At 45.7% G+C, this 13,386-nt stretch overlaps 1 protein-coding gene across 1 annotated transcript; it reads left to right on the top strand.

The window, feature by feature from the left end:
• Positions 1 to 7,069: 7,069 nt before the first annotated feature.
• Positions 7,070 to 13,383, top strand: LOC113223652 (golgin subfamily A member 6-like protein 1; the record flags this gene model as incomplete). The annotated part of the gene is made up of 9 exons (XM_026453049.1): positions 7,070 to 7,088; positions 7,696 to 7,772; positions 9,443 to 9,571; positions 10,638 to 10,688; positions 10,755 to 10,848; positions 10,944 to 11,050; positions 12,444 to 12,502; positions 12,833 to 12,974; positions 13,301 to 13,383. Coding segments are annotated over 9 exons (761 nt in total), but the record flags the coding sequence as incomplete, so codon positions are not given.
• Between the last annotated feature and the right edge of the window lie 3 nt (positions 13,384 to 13,386).

Consider the following 13,386-nt stretch of genomic DNA (forward strand, 5'->3'; position numbering starts at 1 on the left):
CAGCATACCTGTCTAGTGACTCTCTTAAGTGGAGGTGTGTGTCAACCCCAAGATTATTTAGCGGAGGGGATACCACAACCTGCCCTTGTGACACGTTTGAGACTGCTATGCATAGTTCCTGCTACACTACTTATCTAGAATGTACCTCTGGCGGTAAAGCATACTATACTGCTATCTTAACAAGATCTAGAACCCCCACTATAGGGGCCAGTAGTGTCCCTACAGTTGTAGGAAATACCAATAACCTTATATCAGCTGGCTGTACTGGAATTGTAGGACAGCCTGTCTGCTGGAATATTCACCCCCCTCTTCATATCTCTGACGGAGGAGGACCACAAGACAAGGTCCGAGAAATCAGGGTAAACAAAAAACTTGAAGAGTTGCAAAGGTCCCTGTACCTGGAAATTCACTACCACCCCTTGGCCTTGCCCAAAGCCCGAGGGAAAGAGAAAATTGATGCCCAGACCTTTGACCTCCTCACTGCTACTCATAACCTGCTTAACAATTCCAACTCTAGTCTGGCTAATGACTGCTGGCTGTGTCTGCAATCAGGAGATCCCGTTCCCCTTGCCATACCCAGCAATGACTTAAATTATACATCCAATACCCTTTGCACCATAATTCCTCCCCTTAAAGTACAGTCTTTAGAATTTCCTAGTTCCTCTTGCATTTACTCTCCTCCCCTTAATAACACTTATGACCTCGATGTAGGATTCAATGAATTCAATAATTGTTCCACCACAACGAATATTTCCCAATCGTTGTGTGCCCCAAACAGCTCAGTTTGTATATGTGGCAATAATAGGGCTTATACCTATTTACCTACTAACTGGACAGGACGCTGTGTCTTAGACACACTTTGCCAGACATAGACATTATCCCTGGAGATGAACCTGTACCTATCCCAGCGATAGATCACTTTTTAGGAAGAAACAAAAGGGCAATACAATTTATCCCCTTACTTGCAGGATTAGGCATCACTACTGCCGTAACAACTGGGGCTACAAGCCTAGGGGTCTCTGTTACTCAATACACCAAATTGTCTTGCCAACTGATCTCAGATATGCAGGCCATCTCAAGTACTATACAAGATTTACAAGATCAGGTAGATTCTCTGGCAGAAGTAGTGCTCCAAAATAGAAGAGGCCTAGATTTACTAACTGCAGAACAGGGAGGCATCTGCTTGGCTTTACAGGAGAAGTGCTGTTTCTATGCCAACAAATCCGGGATCGTCAGAGATAAGATCAGGCGTCTACAAGAAGACCTAGAAAAACGACGAAAAGAAATAACCGATAACCCGCTTTGGACTGGGTTCCATGGACTCCTTCCCTATCTTATGCCATTCCTGGGCCCCCTGCTTTGCCTATTGCTCTTACTCTCTTTGGGACCTGTGATCTTCAATAAGCTCATGACATTCCTTTTTTTTTTTTTGGGACAGAGTCTCGCTCTGTCGCCCAGGCTGGAGTGCAGTGGCCGGATCTCAGCTCACTGCAAGCTCCGCCTCCCGAGTTCACGCCATTCTCCTGCCTCAGCCTCCTGAGTAGCTGGGACTACAGGTGCCCGCCACCTCGCCCGGCTAGTTTTTTTTGTATTTTTTAGTAGAGACAGGGCTTCACTGTGTTAGCCAGGATGGTCTCCATCTCCTGACCTCGTGATCCGCCCGTCTCGGCCTCCCAAAGTGCTGGGATTACAGGCTTGAGCCACCGCGCCCGGCCAACATTCCTTAAGCAACAAGTCGAGGCTATCCAAGCGAAGCCTATACAGGTCCATTATCATCACCTAGAACAAGAAGATCGCAGTGGTTCATACTCACACCCATTATGACCACCTTCCCTATGCGCTCAACTGGACAGCCAATGACGGGTAAGAGAGCATCATCTCTCACTAACCTAAGACAGGAGGGCCGTCATAAGCTACTGCCTAATCCCATGAGGGGTACCAGTGATGAGATGTATTACTCCAACCTAAGGCAGGCGCAGTTCCCGAGGGACAATCTTCTAGCCACAATTATATATATAAAAAAAAGGGGGACCTGTACATGAGGCATGTACGTGTCACACACTGTTCAAGGGGCTGAAAGTCAGACTCTTCTCTGGGAGCTCATGGGCAATCAAGAGAGACAGATAAGTGAGCAACTGGTCATCATGTGACAAGTGAGGTCATAGAGATATGACTAAAATGCCATCTAAACAAGAAGAAAGGAATAATTAGTAATATATGGAGTGCTGGGGAAAGATTTTTTAAATGAAGCCTGCTGGGCATGATGGCTCACACCTGTAATACCAGCACTTGGAGAGGCGGAGGTGGGAGGATCCAGGAGGATCTAGGAGTTCAAGACCAGCCTGGTCGACAGAGCCAGACCCTGCCTGTCTCTATATTTGAAACAATAAACAAACATATTTTAATGAAGTGATATTTGAGCACTCGGGAGTACTATACAAATATAGGACAGACTGAGGGAATGTATCCAGCTTAATATTTTTTGAAATTTTATATTGCAAGAATAGTATGTATTTACTGCTATGAAATTAGAAAGAACCGATAGGCAAGGAGGTCTACAAAGCACTCCATGCGTCCACCATACTGAGGCAATGGTCAATGCTTTGATGGATTTGATACTTTCTATGCATATGCATGTACTCTGTATATACATATGCATAGTTAAATAGAAATGGTTATCCTGAATGTTCTGTTTATCCATTTATTTTTATGAAATCTCCAAAGAGTGCATTTGCTTTGCTCGAGGGAGTCTTGCTACATCCTGCTGTACATAATGAAAACTAAAAAAGAGGCAAACTTTTCAGCCTTGCAACCTTAAGGTGATTCCAACAGAGGCTTCCTCAAAGGCAGATTCAGAAATGAACTCGGTGTGTGTAGGTGGTTGTGCTTGGCATTATTGTTTGTAATAGTATGATAGGGATGATTTCAGTGTCCACCAACAGGAACTGGTGAAGTAAACTGTGGTCCATCCAAATGATGCATACTGTGCAGCTGAAAAGAAGAATGAGAAAGACTCTGCACTCACGTGGAAGAACTCGGATTGATTGTGTGTGTGTGTTTTTAAAAGAAGGAATGGTATCGTATGTGTGGTATGCTACTTTTTGTGTTGAGAGAGAAGAGTAGAGTAAGTATATACCTGTGTATTTGCAAAGATAAATTCTGAAATGATATGTAAGAAACCAATTAAAAGTGTTTGGCTGTGGAGGGAGAATAGGACTACGAATGGGATTTTGCTATATGCTTTTATAGACAGCTAAATTTTAAATTTTTCTGAACTATGTATTTGTACACATTACCCTGTTAAAAATAAGTGAATGAAGGAGTGAAGTGGGATTACGGGAAATAGCTAAGAAAAAAGGATCTAAGGGGCTGTCCATCTTTTTAATACTCAGTGGATATTAATACATAGCAATTGCAGCAAAAATTGGAAGAGTAGTGCCAGGAGGGTAGGGAGTCAGCCTTTCCTTTGTCTTTCCCTCAATTTCATACCTTTTTTTTGAGACAGTCTCGCTCTGTCGCCCAGGCTGGAGTGCATTGGCTTGCTGCAAGTTCCACCTCCCGTGTTCACACCATTCTCCCACCTCAGCCTCCTGAGGAGTAGCTGGGACTACAGGCGCCCACCACCATGCCCAGCTAATTTTTTTGTATTTTCAGTAGAGATGGGGTTTCACTGTATTAGCCAAGATGGTGTCAATCTCCTGACCTCATGATCCGTCCACCCCAGCCTCCCAAAGTGCTGGGATTACAGGTGTGAGCCACCACGCCCGGCCAATTTCACAGATTAAAAAAAAAAAAATACTCTGAGAATAATAAAAAAAATTAAAATTAAAATGTTTCCAGACCTTAGAAAATAAAAGGAAGGGCCAGGAGCAGTGGTAAATGCATGTAATCCCAGCACTTTGGGAGGCAGAGGCAGGTGGATCACCTGAGGTCAGGAGTTCGAGACCAGCCTGGCCAACATGGTGAAACTCCATCTCTACTAAAAATACAAAAAACTAGCCGGGTGTGGTGGCGGCTGCCTGTAATCCCAGCTACTCAGGAGGCTGAAGCAGGAGAAACGCTTGAACCCAGGAGCTGGAGGTTGCAATGAGCCAAGATCACACCACCACACTCCACCCTGGGCAATAGAGTAAGACTCTGAAATAAATAAATAAATAAATAAATAAATAAATAAATAAATAAATAATAAATAAATAAATAAATAAATAAATAAATAAATAAATGGAAGATGGGGCAGCTTTGTGTACTGCACATCCCAAAAATGGGCTGACTGACCTCAAGAGGAAAGGATTCAAGGTCTCTAGCATACATGGGATACATACAGGAGAAAAAAAGAAACAAAAGAAAAGAAATATAAATATAAATAAACGAAAAAAACACTTCTCCCTGATTATAAAGGAAATCACATTCTTTGTGTAATGATTTGGATGACAAAATGTAGAGAAAAATCTTTAATTTTTCCACTCAAAACATTCTGGTTCCTTTTTACACTTTTTATGCATGTAAACATTTTAAAAAGTAGAATCATAATATATGGTCTTTTGTCACTGACTATATTTTAAGCAGGTTTCTATGGGAGAAATACATCCTGGCATTATCACTTTTAATAGCTGCATGTATGTTAAGTGATTCGTTGCCACCCCAGAGCTGAATTTCCTTCTATATCATTGTAATGAACCCGAGCAAGGATTTTTACGCTGAATTCACAGAAGTAGAATATATGGAGGAAAATAATATAAAACAGTTTTAGGATTTTTAAAAGAAATCTTCAAATGATCCTGTAGGAAAATTGGTTAAGTGTATACTCCCACCAACAGGGACAGAGCTCCAGGTTCCCCCTTCCGTTTGTCATCTTTGCTGATCTTTAAGCAGAACATCTCATTGTTTTCATTACATTTCTTTGATTTCTAGTGCTTTTGAATCTTTTTCATATGCTCATTGGCCATTTTTCTTCCTGTGGGAAGGGCCGGTTTCTCCATTGCCCATTTTCTGCTGGAAATCATTCATTTTTTTTCTGAATAATTTTAAAGATTTCTTTATAGGCTAAGGATATAAACCTTTTATCTGTCATTCAGGTTACAAAGATTTTCTCCCAGTAAGTAATTTGTCATTTCGCTTTATTTTTTTTTTCCTTTCTTTATTTTTTTGCGAGCCAACACCAAAGTCACATTTCACTTAATTTTTATCCCGCTGAATGAAAACGTTTTAACTTAGTGATTTTAGTGGAAACAGGAGCAGGACAGAATGTAATATCTAGATCTCACTCTGTCACCCCGACTGGAGTGCAGTGGCATGATCATAGCTACTGCAGCCTCAAACGCCTGGGCTCAAGCGATTTTCCCACCTCAGCCTCTCAAGTAGCTCTAGGACTACAGGTGTGTGCCGCCATGCCCAGCTAACTTTTAAATTTTTTTTTGTAGAGATGTGAATTTGCTATGCTGCCCAGGCTGGTCTTGAACTCCTGACTTACCCCACCTTGGCTTGCCAATATGCTGGGAGTACAGGCGTGAACTACTGCTCCCGGCCAAGAGCTTACTGTTTTTGCTAGTGGTATTCTTGGTATCTTTTTATATTTGAGGCTTTCGTGCTAGTGCTAAAGTATTACACTCACCATCTGAGGTTTACAGGACTTTTGTTTTAATACTGAACAGAGGAACCTGTTAAGTTTTGCATCTTTGCAAGTATACAAAATGTGCCTACCAGGACTCTGCTTTACATCCATTGAAAAGCAGGAAGTAATACAGTAAAACTTTGCCTGGCTAGAGGCATTGGAAGAATGGAGTGTTCTGGTTGAATTATATTAACTTGGAAGAATGAAGGTGAAAACAATTCAAAACTTTAATTTCCTGTTGAATGCAATGTGAAAATATAGGCAGTGATTCCACTTTTCTTCTCTAGTAAGTTTGGACATTCAGATCTACTTGGTCTTTTATCATAGAACTCTTAGTGTGCCTGAGTCTTACATTGTGAAGATCCTTTTCTAAAACCTTAGATGTAAGAGGATATAAATGATACTGGATGAGATCAGGCTGGATGAGAACTGATACTTGTACTTTTCAGATGAAATCTCTGATTGCCATTCGCTTTCTATTTGAACTCGTAAAAATAAAACACATTGGCTAGGGGGTGGAAGTAGGAAGGAGATTTATGTCTTTTAATTGCATGTCATTGTTTCATATCGAGACAGAACATATAGTATCTCTGGCTTTGGACCTACAGAAGGAAACACATTTTTCTACCTGCTGTATGCCAGCGGTTCCCGAACACCTGGAGGGCTTATTGCAGCATGGACTGCTGGGCCCTACTCCAGAGTTTCTGATTCATCAGGTCTAGGGAGGGGCCTGAGAATTTACATCTATAAGACATTCCCAGGTGCTCCTGGTCCAGAGACTATATTTTTGAGAACCAGTCTTATCTACTAACTGTAAATTGTAGAACTTTAGAAAAAAGCTTAGTTTGGTCTGGGATAAGAAGCACACAGGGAATGGAGCAAATCATGAAAAAGTCAACCCTTGATCCCAGGTAGCAAGCACGACACAGTGACAGAACACAATTCTTGGTTTTCATGATTGCAAGTCATAGCCAAGTATCGAGTGAGAAATGCAGTTTCATTTGCAGGGCTTAGAGAGGCCAGGTGATTCTAGAAAAATAGGATTTAGTGATTAACCTCATGAGAGTGGGAGTTAGTTATGTCCTTTTTCTCTCCCCCATCACTTAGCATTTAGCCTTACTTTAGAGGGTCCTATATTTGTTTTAAACTTGTAAAGAACTTTGAGTGCTTATTAAATGGAAAGCTTTCCGTGTGTGCGTGTGTGTGTGCGTGTGTGTATGTAGGTATGTATTTAGAGACAGAGTCTTGTTCTGTAGCCCAGGCTGAAGTGTAGTGGCACGATTTTGGCTCACTGCAACCTCTGCCTCCCAGGTTCAAGGGATTCTCCTGCCTCAGCCTCCCAAGTAGCTGGGATTACAGGCACCTGCCACCATGCCCAGCTAGTTTTGTATTTTTAATAGAGACAGGGTTTCATCATGTTGGCCAAGCTGGTCTTGAACTCCTGAACCCAAGTTACCCACCCACCCCAGCATCCCAAAGTGCTGGGATTACAGGCATGAGCCGCCACACCTGGCTCAAAAGCTTTGTGCTTCTAAAGATATTAGACATGTTTCTTGTTTTCTTTTTTTTTGTTTTTTGTTTTTTGTTGTTTTTTTTTTTAAAAAAAAACAAAAACCCCTTAACAATGATGTAGGAGAATAAGAGAAAGTTTTTTCAAAAAAGAGAAATCATTGTGATTATTTATCTTAGTGGAATGTTGGATAATATAGTCTGCTTTATCAATCATCAAGCACACTATAAAATTTCCATTTTAAAAGGATTTGTACCTCAATTGAGGTAATAAAGTTTTAAAGTTTTTAAAGTGAAAGCCAGCCCCACCCCTCTCCTGGCGTGGGCGGGGACAGCAGTTGCATGGGTGGCTGTCCTTGTGACATCAGAGGTCCGTCATGACACGCTGCTGTCTGGCCACGCCTCCTTTCCCTTGCATCTTTCTCACTGACCAATAGGCTTGAAGCATTAAGGCCACGCCCCTATTCTGCATTCTAGTGTGGCCCTGGTTACGCCTCCTCTGGCTCAGTCACACAGCTACCTGGTAGGTGACTGGAGGTGTATAGTTGTCCTCGCCTGGATTGTGCTGATGTGGCCCCAACCCCACCGCCCTACCCATCCCATGATGTCCGAAGAAACCCCACAGATCAAATTGGCCAAGGCCAAGGAAAAGGTAAAATGCACCAGGTTGCGGCACCCCAACCCAGCCCCAGGTGCCCTCTGACAGTCAAGCTGCTGCCAGAGTCTGTGCCACTGCTGAGGCACATCAGGCTGGGACCACCCCCACCCAGTGCCTCTGGGCTCCCCACACCCAAATCTTGTGAGCCAGCCCAACCCCCTTGTGAGTCCTGCCCCTGCCCTCACCAGTCACCCCAGGGTGACTTTGAGCTGGTGACTCCCAGGGCTTCCCACTCCATACTCTGCCCTTACCTCCTGCTACCCCAAACCTGACCTCCTTGGGCTCTTTGGGCTCAGGTCTCCAAGGACCTGCGTGCCCCAGAACCTGCCCTCACCAGTTGCCCCATGGTCACTTTGGACAGGTGACTCTTGGGGCTCCCTGCTCCATACTCAGCCCTCACCTCTCGCCACCCAAAGCCTGACCTCCCTGGGCTCTTTGGGCTTGCATCTCCAAGGACCTGGGTCCCAATCCTGTGACTCCCCCTCCCCAGTCTCAAAGCAGCAACTTGGACATTGCACTCACATGTCCTCCCCACCACTCCACTGAGGAGTGGAATGTAGTGATGTCACAGTCCCTCTAGGAACTGTCATTACTGCCACGAGACTGGTCTTTGGTCTTAGGACCCAGTCCCCTGAGTGTTCTTGCCCATTTCTGGTTCCTCTGGTTATAGCACAGGTTTCCAGCTGGAAGGGGATTGGGGACTGTGGGACCTAGGAGAGACAGGTTTCAGGCTGCCTTACTTCCTTAACACAGACACTGACAGTGTGAAAAGCCGACACCTCCCCCATGAGCTCAACACATTGACAGTGTCCCTGGGTGGCAATGGGAGAACGGGTTGGGTTTGGTTTTCTCCCAGGCTTCTACTCTCCAGAGAGACTCGAACATTGTTTCTGAGTTCCCCACCTCAGATTTGAATTCTGCATTGTTCTGGGACCAGAGTGCCCCTCAGTCAGTGGTTTCTGGAGTGAGATCTGCTTATCTTCTGTGGAACAGATCTTGGGAAACTGAACTTGACAGCTTGAATATTCCTCATCTCATCTCCACCTGGGGTACTTTGAGTGCCACAGGATAAATACGGGGTATCTTTCTGAAGCATCAGTTTCCTTTGAGTCTACTGAGAGACAAAACATTACTGTACTTAGGGGTGACAGTCAGATAAATTTATAAGAATATATAAGACTTCTCTCTGAAATGAGGGTTGGGTTGTCCTCTTTCTGTTAAAAGAGAAATTCCCAGATTTCACAGAAAGGCTGCCTTCTGCCATTAGGATACATTAATACAAATTTTGAGAGGTAGTGGTGCCGTTCTTCACACTAACAGACATGTGAGGATGTATGACTCGAAACCACACAGTGTACAGTTCCTGCCCACTTAATATTTGCTTTTCTACCTCTGCCTCCGGTTTTGGTCCCTGGCAGCTGCCGAGTTGTGGCAAAATCCCAGAGCTCAGAGCCAGAAGACTGAGTTGAAGTTCCATTATTGCCTTTTGTTCAGCCATGCTATCAATCCCTCTCAGTCACTAAGTGATTGTGACAACACTTCCTACAGTTGTTGGTGGCATGAAATCAGATGGTGTATAAGAGTATTTTGTATAAACTGTAAAGCAGAATGTGACTGTAGGAGCTTGTAGTTCTCATGAGTATCACTGCTCTTCCTTTCCACAGTTGAGAGACTCTCATCCCCAGGCCAACCCTCGTGTTGGTCCAGGAGCAAGCGACACCAAAAAGAAGAACATAAATAATGGCGCTAACCCTGAGACAACCACTTCTAGTGGTTGCCACTCACCTGAGGATGTGAGTCTTGGCTGGCCAGGCTCCTGGGGACAGAGGGCCCAAGGGGTGGTGGAGGGTAATTGTTAAGATTGTGGAAGATCTCCCAGGCACTGGTTAAGAATTCTGGGTTTGAATCCTCTCCATCTGCTGCAGATATGATATAAGGCAAATTCCTCGAGCTCTTTGGGCCTCTTTTTTCACATCTGTAAAATAGGAGTGGTGTATGAGATTTGTCATTGCTGTTTTTATGTTAATCCCTAGTCCACGGCCTGCTGTAAAGTCTCCTTCTCGGGCTTGCGTTTCCTGAGGTAGAGTTAGAGAGTATCAGAGGTTTCTGTTAGCTCTGAGAGTCTGAGAGTTAAAGGCCCACTAGAATGGAAACCTCGGTGCCAAGGGCTCCTGTCTGCCTTTTCCGTCCTATATCCTCACTGTGAAGAACCGTCCCTGGCCCGTATGTGCTCAGTCAATGTTTGTTGAATGAATGCACCTTTCTAAATCACAAGCTGGCAGAAGGGTGGGCTTTTCTCACACTCCGTCTCTGAAGGTTTCTGTGACTGTCTTTTCGAGAGAATCTAGTTTCGGACTTTCAGTTCTGGGGCTGTGGGCAAAAACCAACCAAGACCCAAATCCTTTTTCTTTGGGAGTGGAGGAGAGTTTACCAGCTGGTGTTCCCATTGGGTCTAAGAACTTTACCTTTAAAATCCATCCCTGGCCCCTGCCTACCGCTTCCTGGCATGGGGAATAGAGTCGAGGGGGCCACCCTCAGTCACCTTCCTTTCACTCTTCCCCACAGAAACAACAGAACCGAGCTCAGCTGGAAGAAGTAACGTGATTTCTTTGTTTACTCACGACATGACTGCTGGGTTTGGAGGGCACTCAGATGTAGAGGCCCCAGTCTCATCTTGCCCACACCCAGCCTGGGAAGAAGGCTCACCCTTCAGATTCCACCCCATCCCCACAGGGTTCCTGATAACCTGGTCCCATGGGTGGGCCTGTCCTGGGGCAGTGGTGCCATTCTGGCGGCATGTCCCTTGCTGTGCCATCTCTGCCTCCCCCTGGTAAGAGCTCTGTCTTCCTCTTTCTGTAGGAAAAGAAGGCAAGACACCAACCTCAGGATGCCCGAAGGAGGGAGCTAGAGGTGAGTGGAGGGTGGAGAAGGTTTCTTTGCTTCTCTTCCAGCACTTGCTTGTCTTTTCTCCCAAAGGCCCAGGCTCATACCACACAAATCCTTACATTTCAGCAAACGGAGCTTCAGGCGGCACTGTATGACAGCCAGCATGCTGTCCAGCAGTTGCAAGGTGGGAATCCGGCACCCTGTCATCTTAAAACCTGGCACTTTGACAGGCCTTTAGGGGGAGTCCTTTGGGCCGCATCTGAATGTCTCTCATTCCAGGAGAGACCAGGTATCTGGTGTGCCGCCTCCATGAATCATGGAAGTTTGCCGGAGAATTAGAGCGGGCCCTCTCTGCTGTCACTACACAGAAGAGGCAGGCAGACAGGGTGAGTCCAACCACCTGCCCCGTCCCCTGGGAGCGCGGCTTCGCAGATGGAGGAGTGAGCCTAAAAGTCCCTTCTGTCAGATGGAGTGTCCTGCTCAGAAGACAGCGTGGCCATTTCTTGCTGCTTTTGTGTGTGGTGGTTAGAGGCTGACAGGGGGCTGAGTCGGCTGCTGTGGGTGAGTTGGGGGGTGCTGTGGGGAGCGAGCACTGGACATAGAGCTCGCAGGCCAAGTGCCCACCCTGCCCATACTTGACTGTGGCCTTGGCCAAGTCCTAAGTGGCGGTTAGGGTACTTGTACCATAAAGGTACAGAAGAGTAGCTTGAGTATGTTATTATTTGTGTTGAGAGAGGGAGCCTGTGTGTGTGTATGTGTTATGGTAATATACAATAAACATGTTTGTAAGGATTCATAAACATCTCAGGAGAGAGGAACAGTGTTGGGGGGAGATATTTCCCTTCTGTACTTTCTGAGTTTTGGACTATTCGAATGTATCATCTTTTCAAAATGTCAACAAAGGATTAATGTCCTCCTTCTTACCTGTGCCCCTACCCCCAGTGAAAGAATGGGCTTAGAGAATCAGATATACCTGGGTGTTGAAACCCCAGCTCTAAGTGGTCTTAGGCAAGCACTTAACCCTTAATACCCCATGTTTTTCATCTACACGATAGAGGTAATAATGGGAACCGTGTCCTGTGGAGGCTGTGAGGATTAAATGGGACTGTTAGTTTAGTGCTTCACCAGTGCCTGGTGAAGCACTCAGCAAAGGTTCCAACAGTGGTAGTAATAACAGTAACAACAACAGCAGTATTATCTGATGTCTCTGGATCCCTGTTAGCCAGCCATGAATTCAGTCTCTTTCCCTGTCCCTTCCACCTTTACTGAGTTCTTTGAAAAACAAATGAGGGCCGGGTGCTCTGGCTCATGCCTGTAATGCCAGCACTTTGGGAGGCCAAGGCGGGCGGATCACCTGAGGTCGGGAGTTCAAGACTAGACTGACTGACCTGGAGAAACCCCATCTCTACTAAAAATACAAAGTTAGCCGGCTGTGGTGGTACATGCCTGTAATCCCAGCTAATTGGGAGGCTGAGGCAGGAGAATCGTTTGAACCCGGGAGGCGGAGGTTGTGGTCAGCTGAGATTGCGCCACCGCACTCCAGTCAGGGCAACAAGAGTGAAACTCTGCCTGAAGAAAAAAAAAAGTAAGAAAGAAAGAAAGAAACAAAACAAAAAAGAAAAACAAATGAGACTGTGGGCTTGGAAGTGCCTTGAGAGCATGTCAGGTGTGACTAGGAGTGGGGAGTGGTGTGTGGAGGAGTCAATGTGGCTGCTGTTCCTGGTCGGCTAGCCGCTCCTCTGCCTGCTCTATCCTGACTTCACCTTTCTCTATTTGCAGTACATTGAGGAGTTAATGAAGGAGAGGGACGCCCTGAGTCTGGAACTGTACAGGAACACGTAGGTTGGGGGAATGTGGGATGGGAGGTCTGGGGGCTCTTAGCCTGGGGGGTGTGCTGGGAGGTGGGGGGTACAGGTGGGCATGGTGAGAGGCTCATACAGGTTTTCATGTGTGCACAGGGAAGCTCTAGTGCCGGCTGTGCCACTGACTCACGGGGTAGCCTCAGGCAACTCATATCTTCTCTCTGGCCTGCCACCTGGGACTTTTAATTCCTGGGGTCCCATCCGATGCCACGGTTCTGTGGTTGTGGGGTGAAAGCAGAGGGTTGGTCACCAAAGCGTTCCTTTCTGTTCTTCGTTCATTCCTTTCTCTACTGTCTCTGGCCATAGCATAATCGATGAGGAGCTGAAGGAGAAAAATGTCAAACTACAAGAGAAACTTCGACTTGTAGAATCTGAAAAGTCGGAGATCCAGCTCAATGTAAAGGAGCTAGAAAGAAAGCTGGAGAGGGCCAAGCTCCTGCTGCCACAGGCAAGTGGCTGCAGCCCCGGGGGTTGTGGGATCCCTGTCCGGCTGGGACCATGGTCTAGGGATCATGCAGGGTATGGGGAGGCTCCAGTCGAGAGCTAGAAAATTGGGGTCCTTGTTCTGGTCCCACCATAGAATCCTCCAGAGTATGCTAAAAATCTACAAAGTGGGGCCCTGCCTGGAGAATCAGAATCTCAAGAGTTAGGGCTTAAAAAAATATATTTTAAAGGATCATGGGTGAAAACCATTGTTTTATAGATTACATTTATATGGGTAGCTCATGAGTCTGTTTCCTTCTGAGGTTCAAACCAACACTTTCACTATTCCAGCAGCAGCTGCAGGAGGAGGCTGACCACCTGGGTAAGGAGCTTCAGAGTGTGTCAGCAAAGCTCCAAGCCCAGGTGGAAGAGAACAA

The sequence above is a fragment of the Piliocolobus tephrosceles genome, unplaced genomic scaffold (genome assembly GCF_002776525.5).
Source record: "Piliocolobus tephrosceles isolate RC106 unplaced genomic scaffold, ASM277652v3 unscaffolded_42222, whole genome shotgun sequence".
Classification (NCBI taxonomy): Eukaryota; Metazoa; Chordata; class Mammalia; order Primates; family Cercopithecidae; genus Piliocolobus; species Piliocolobus tephrosceles.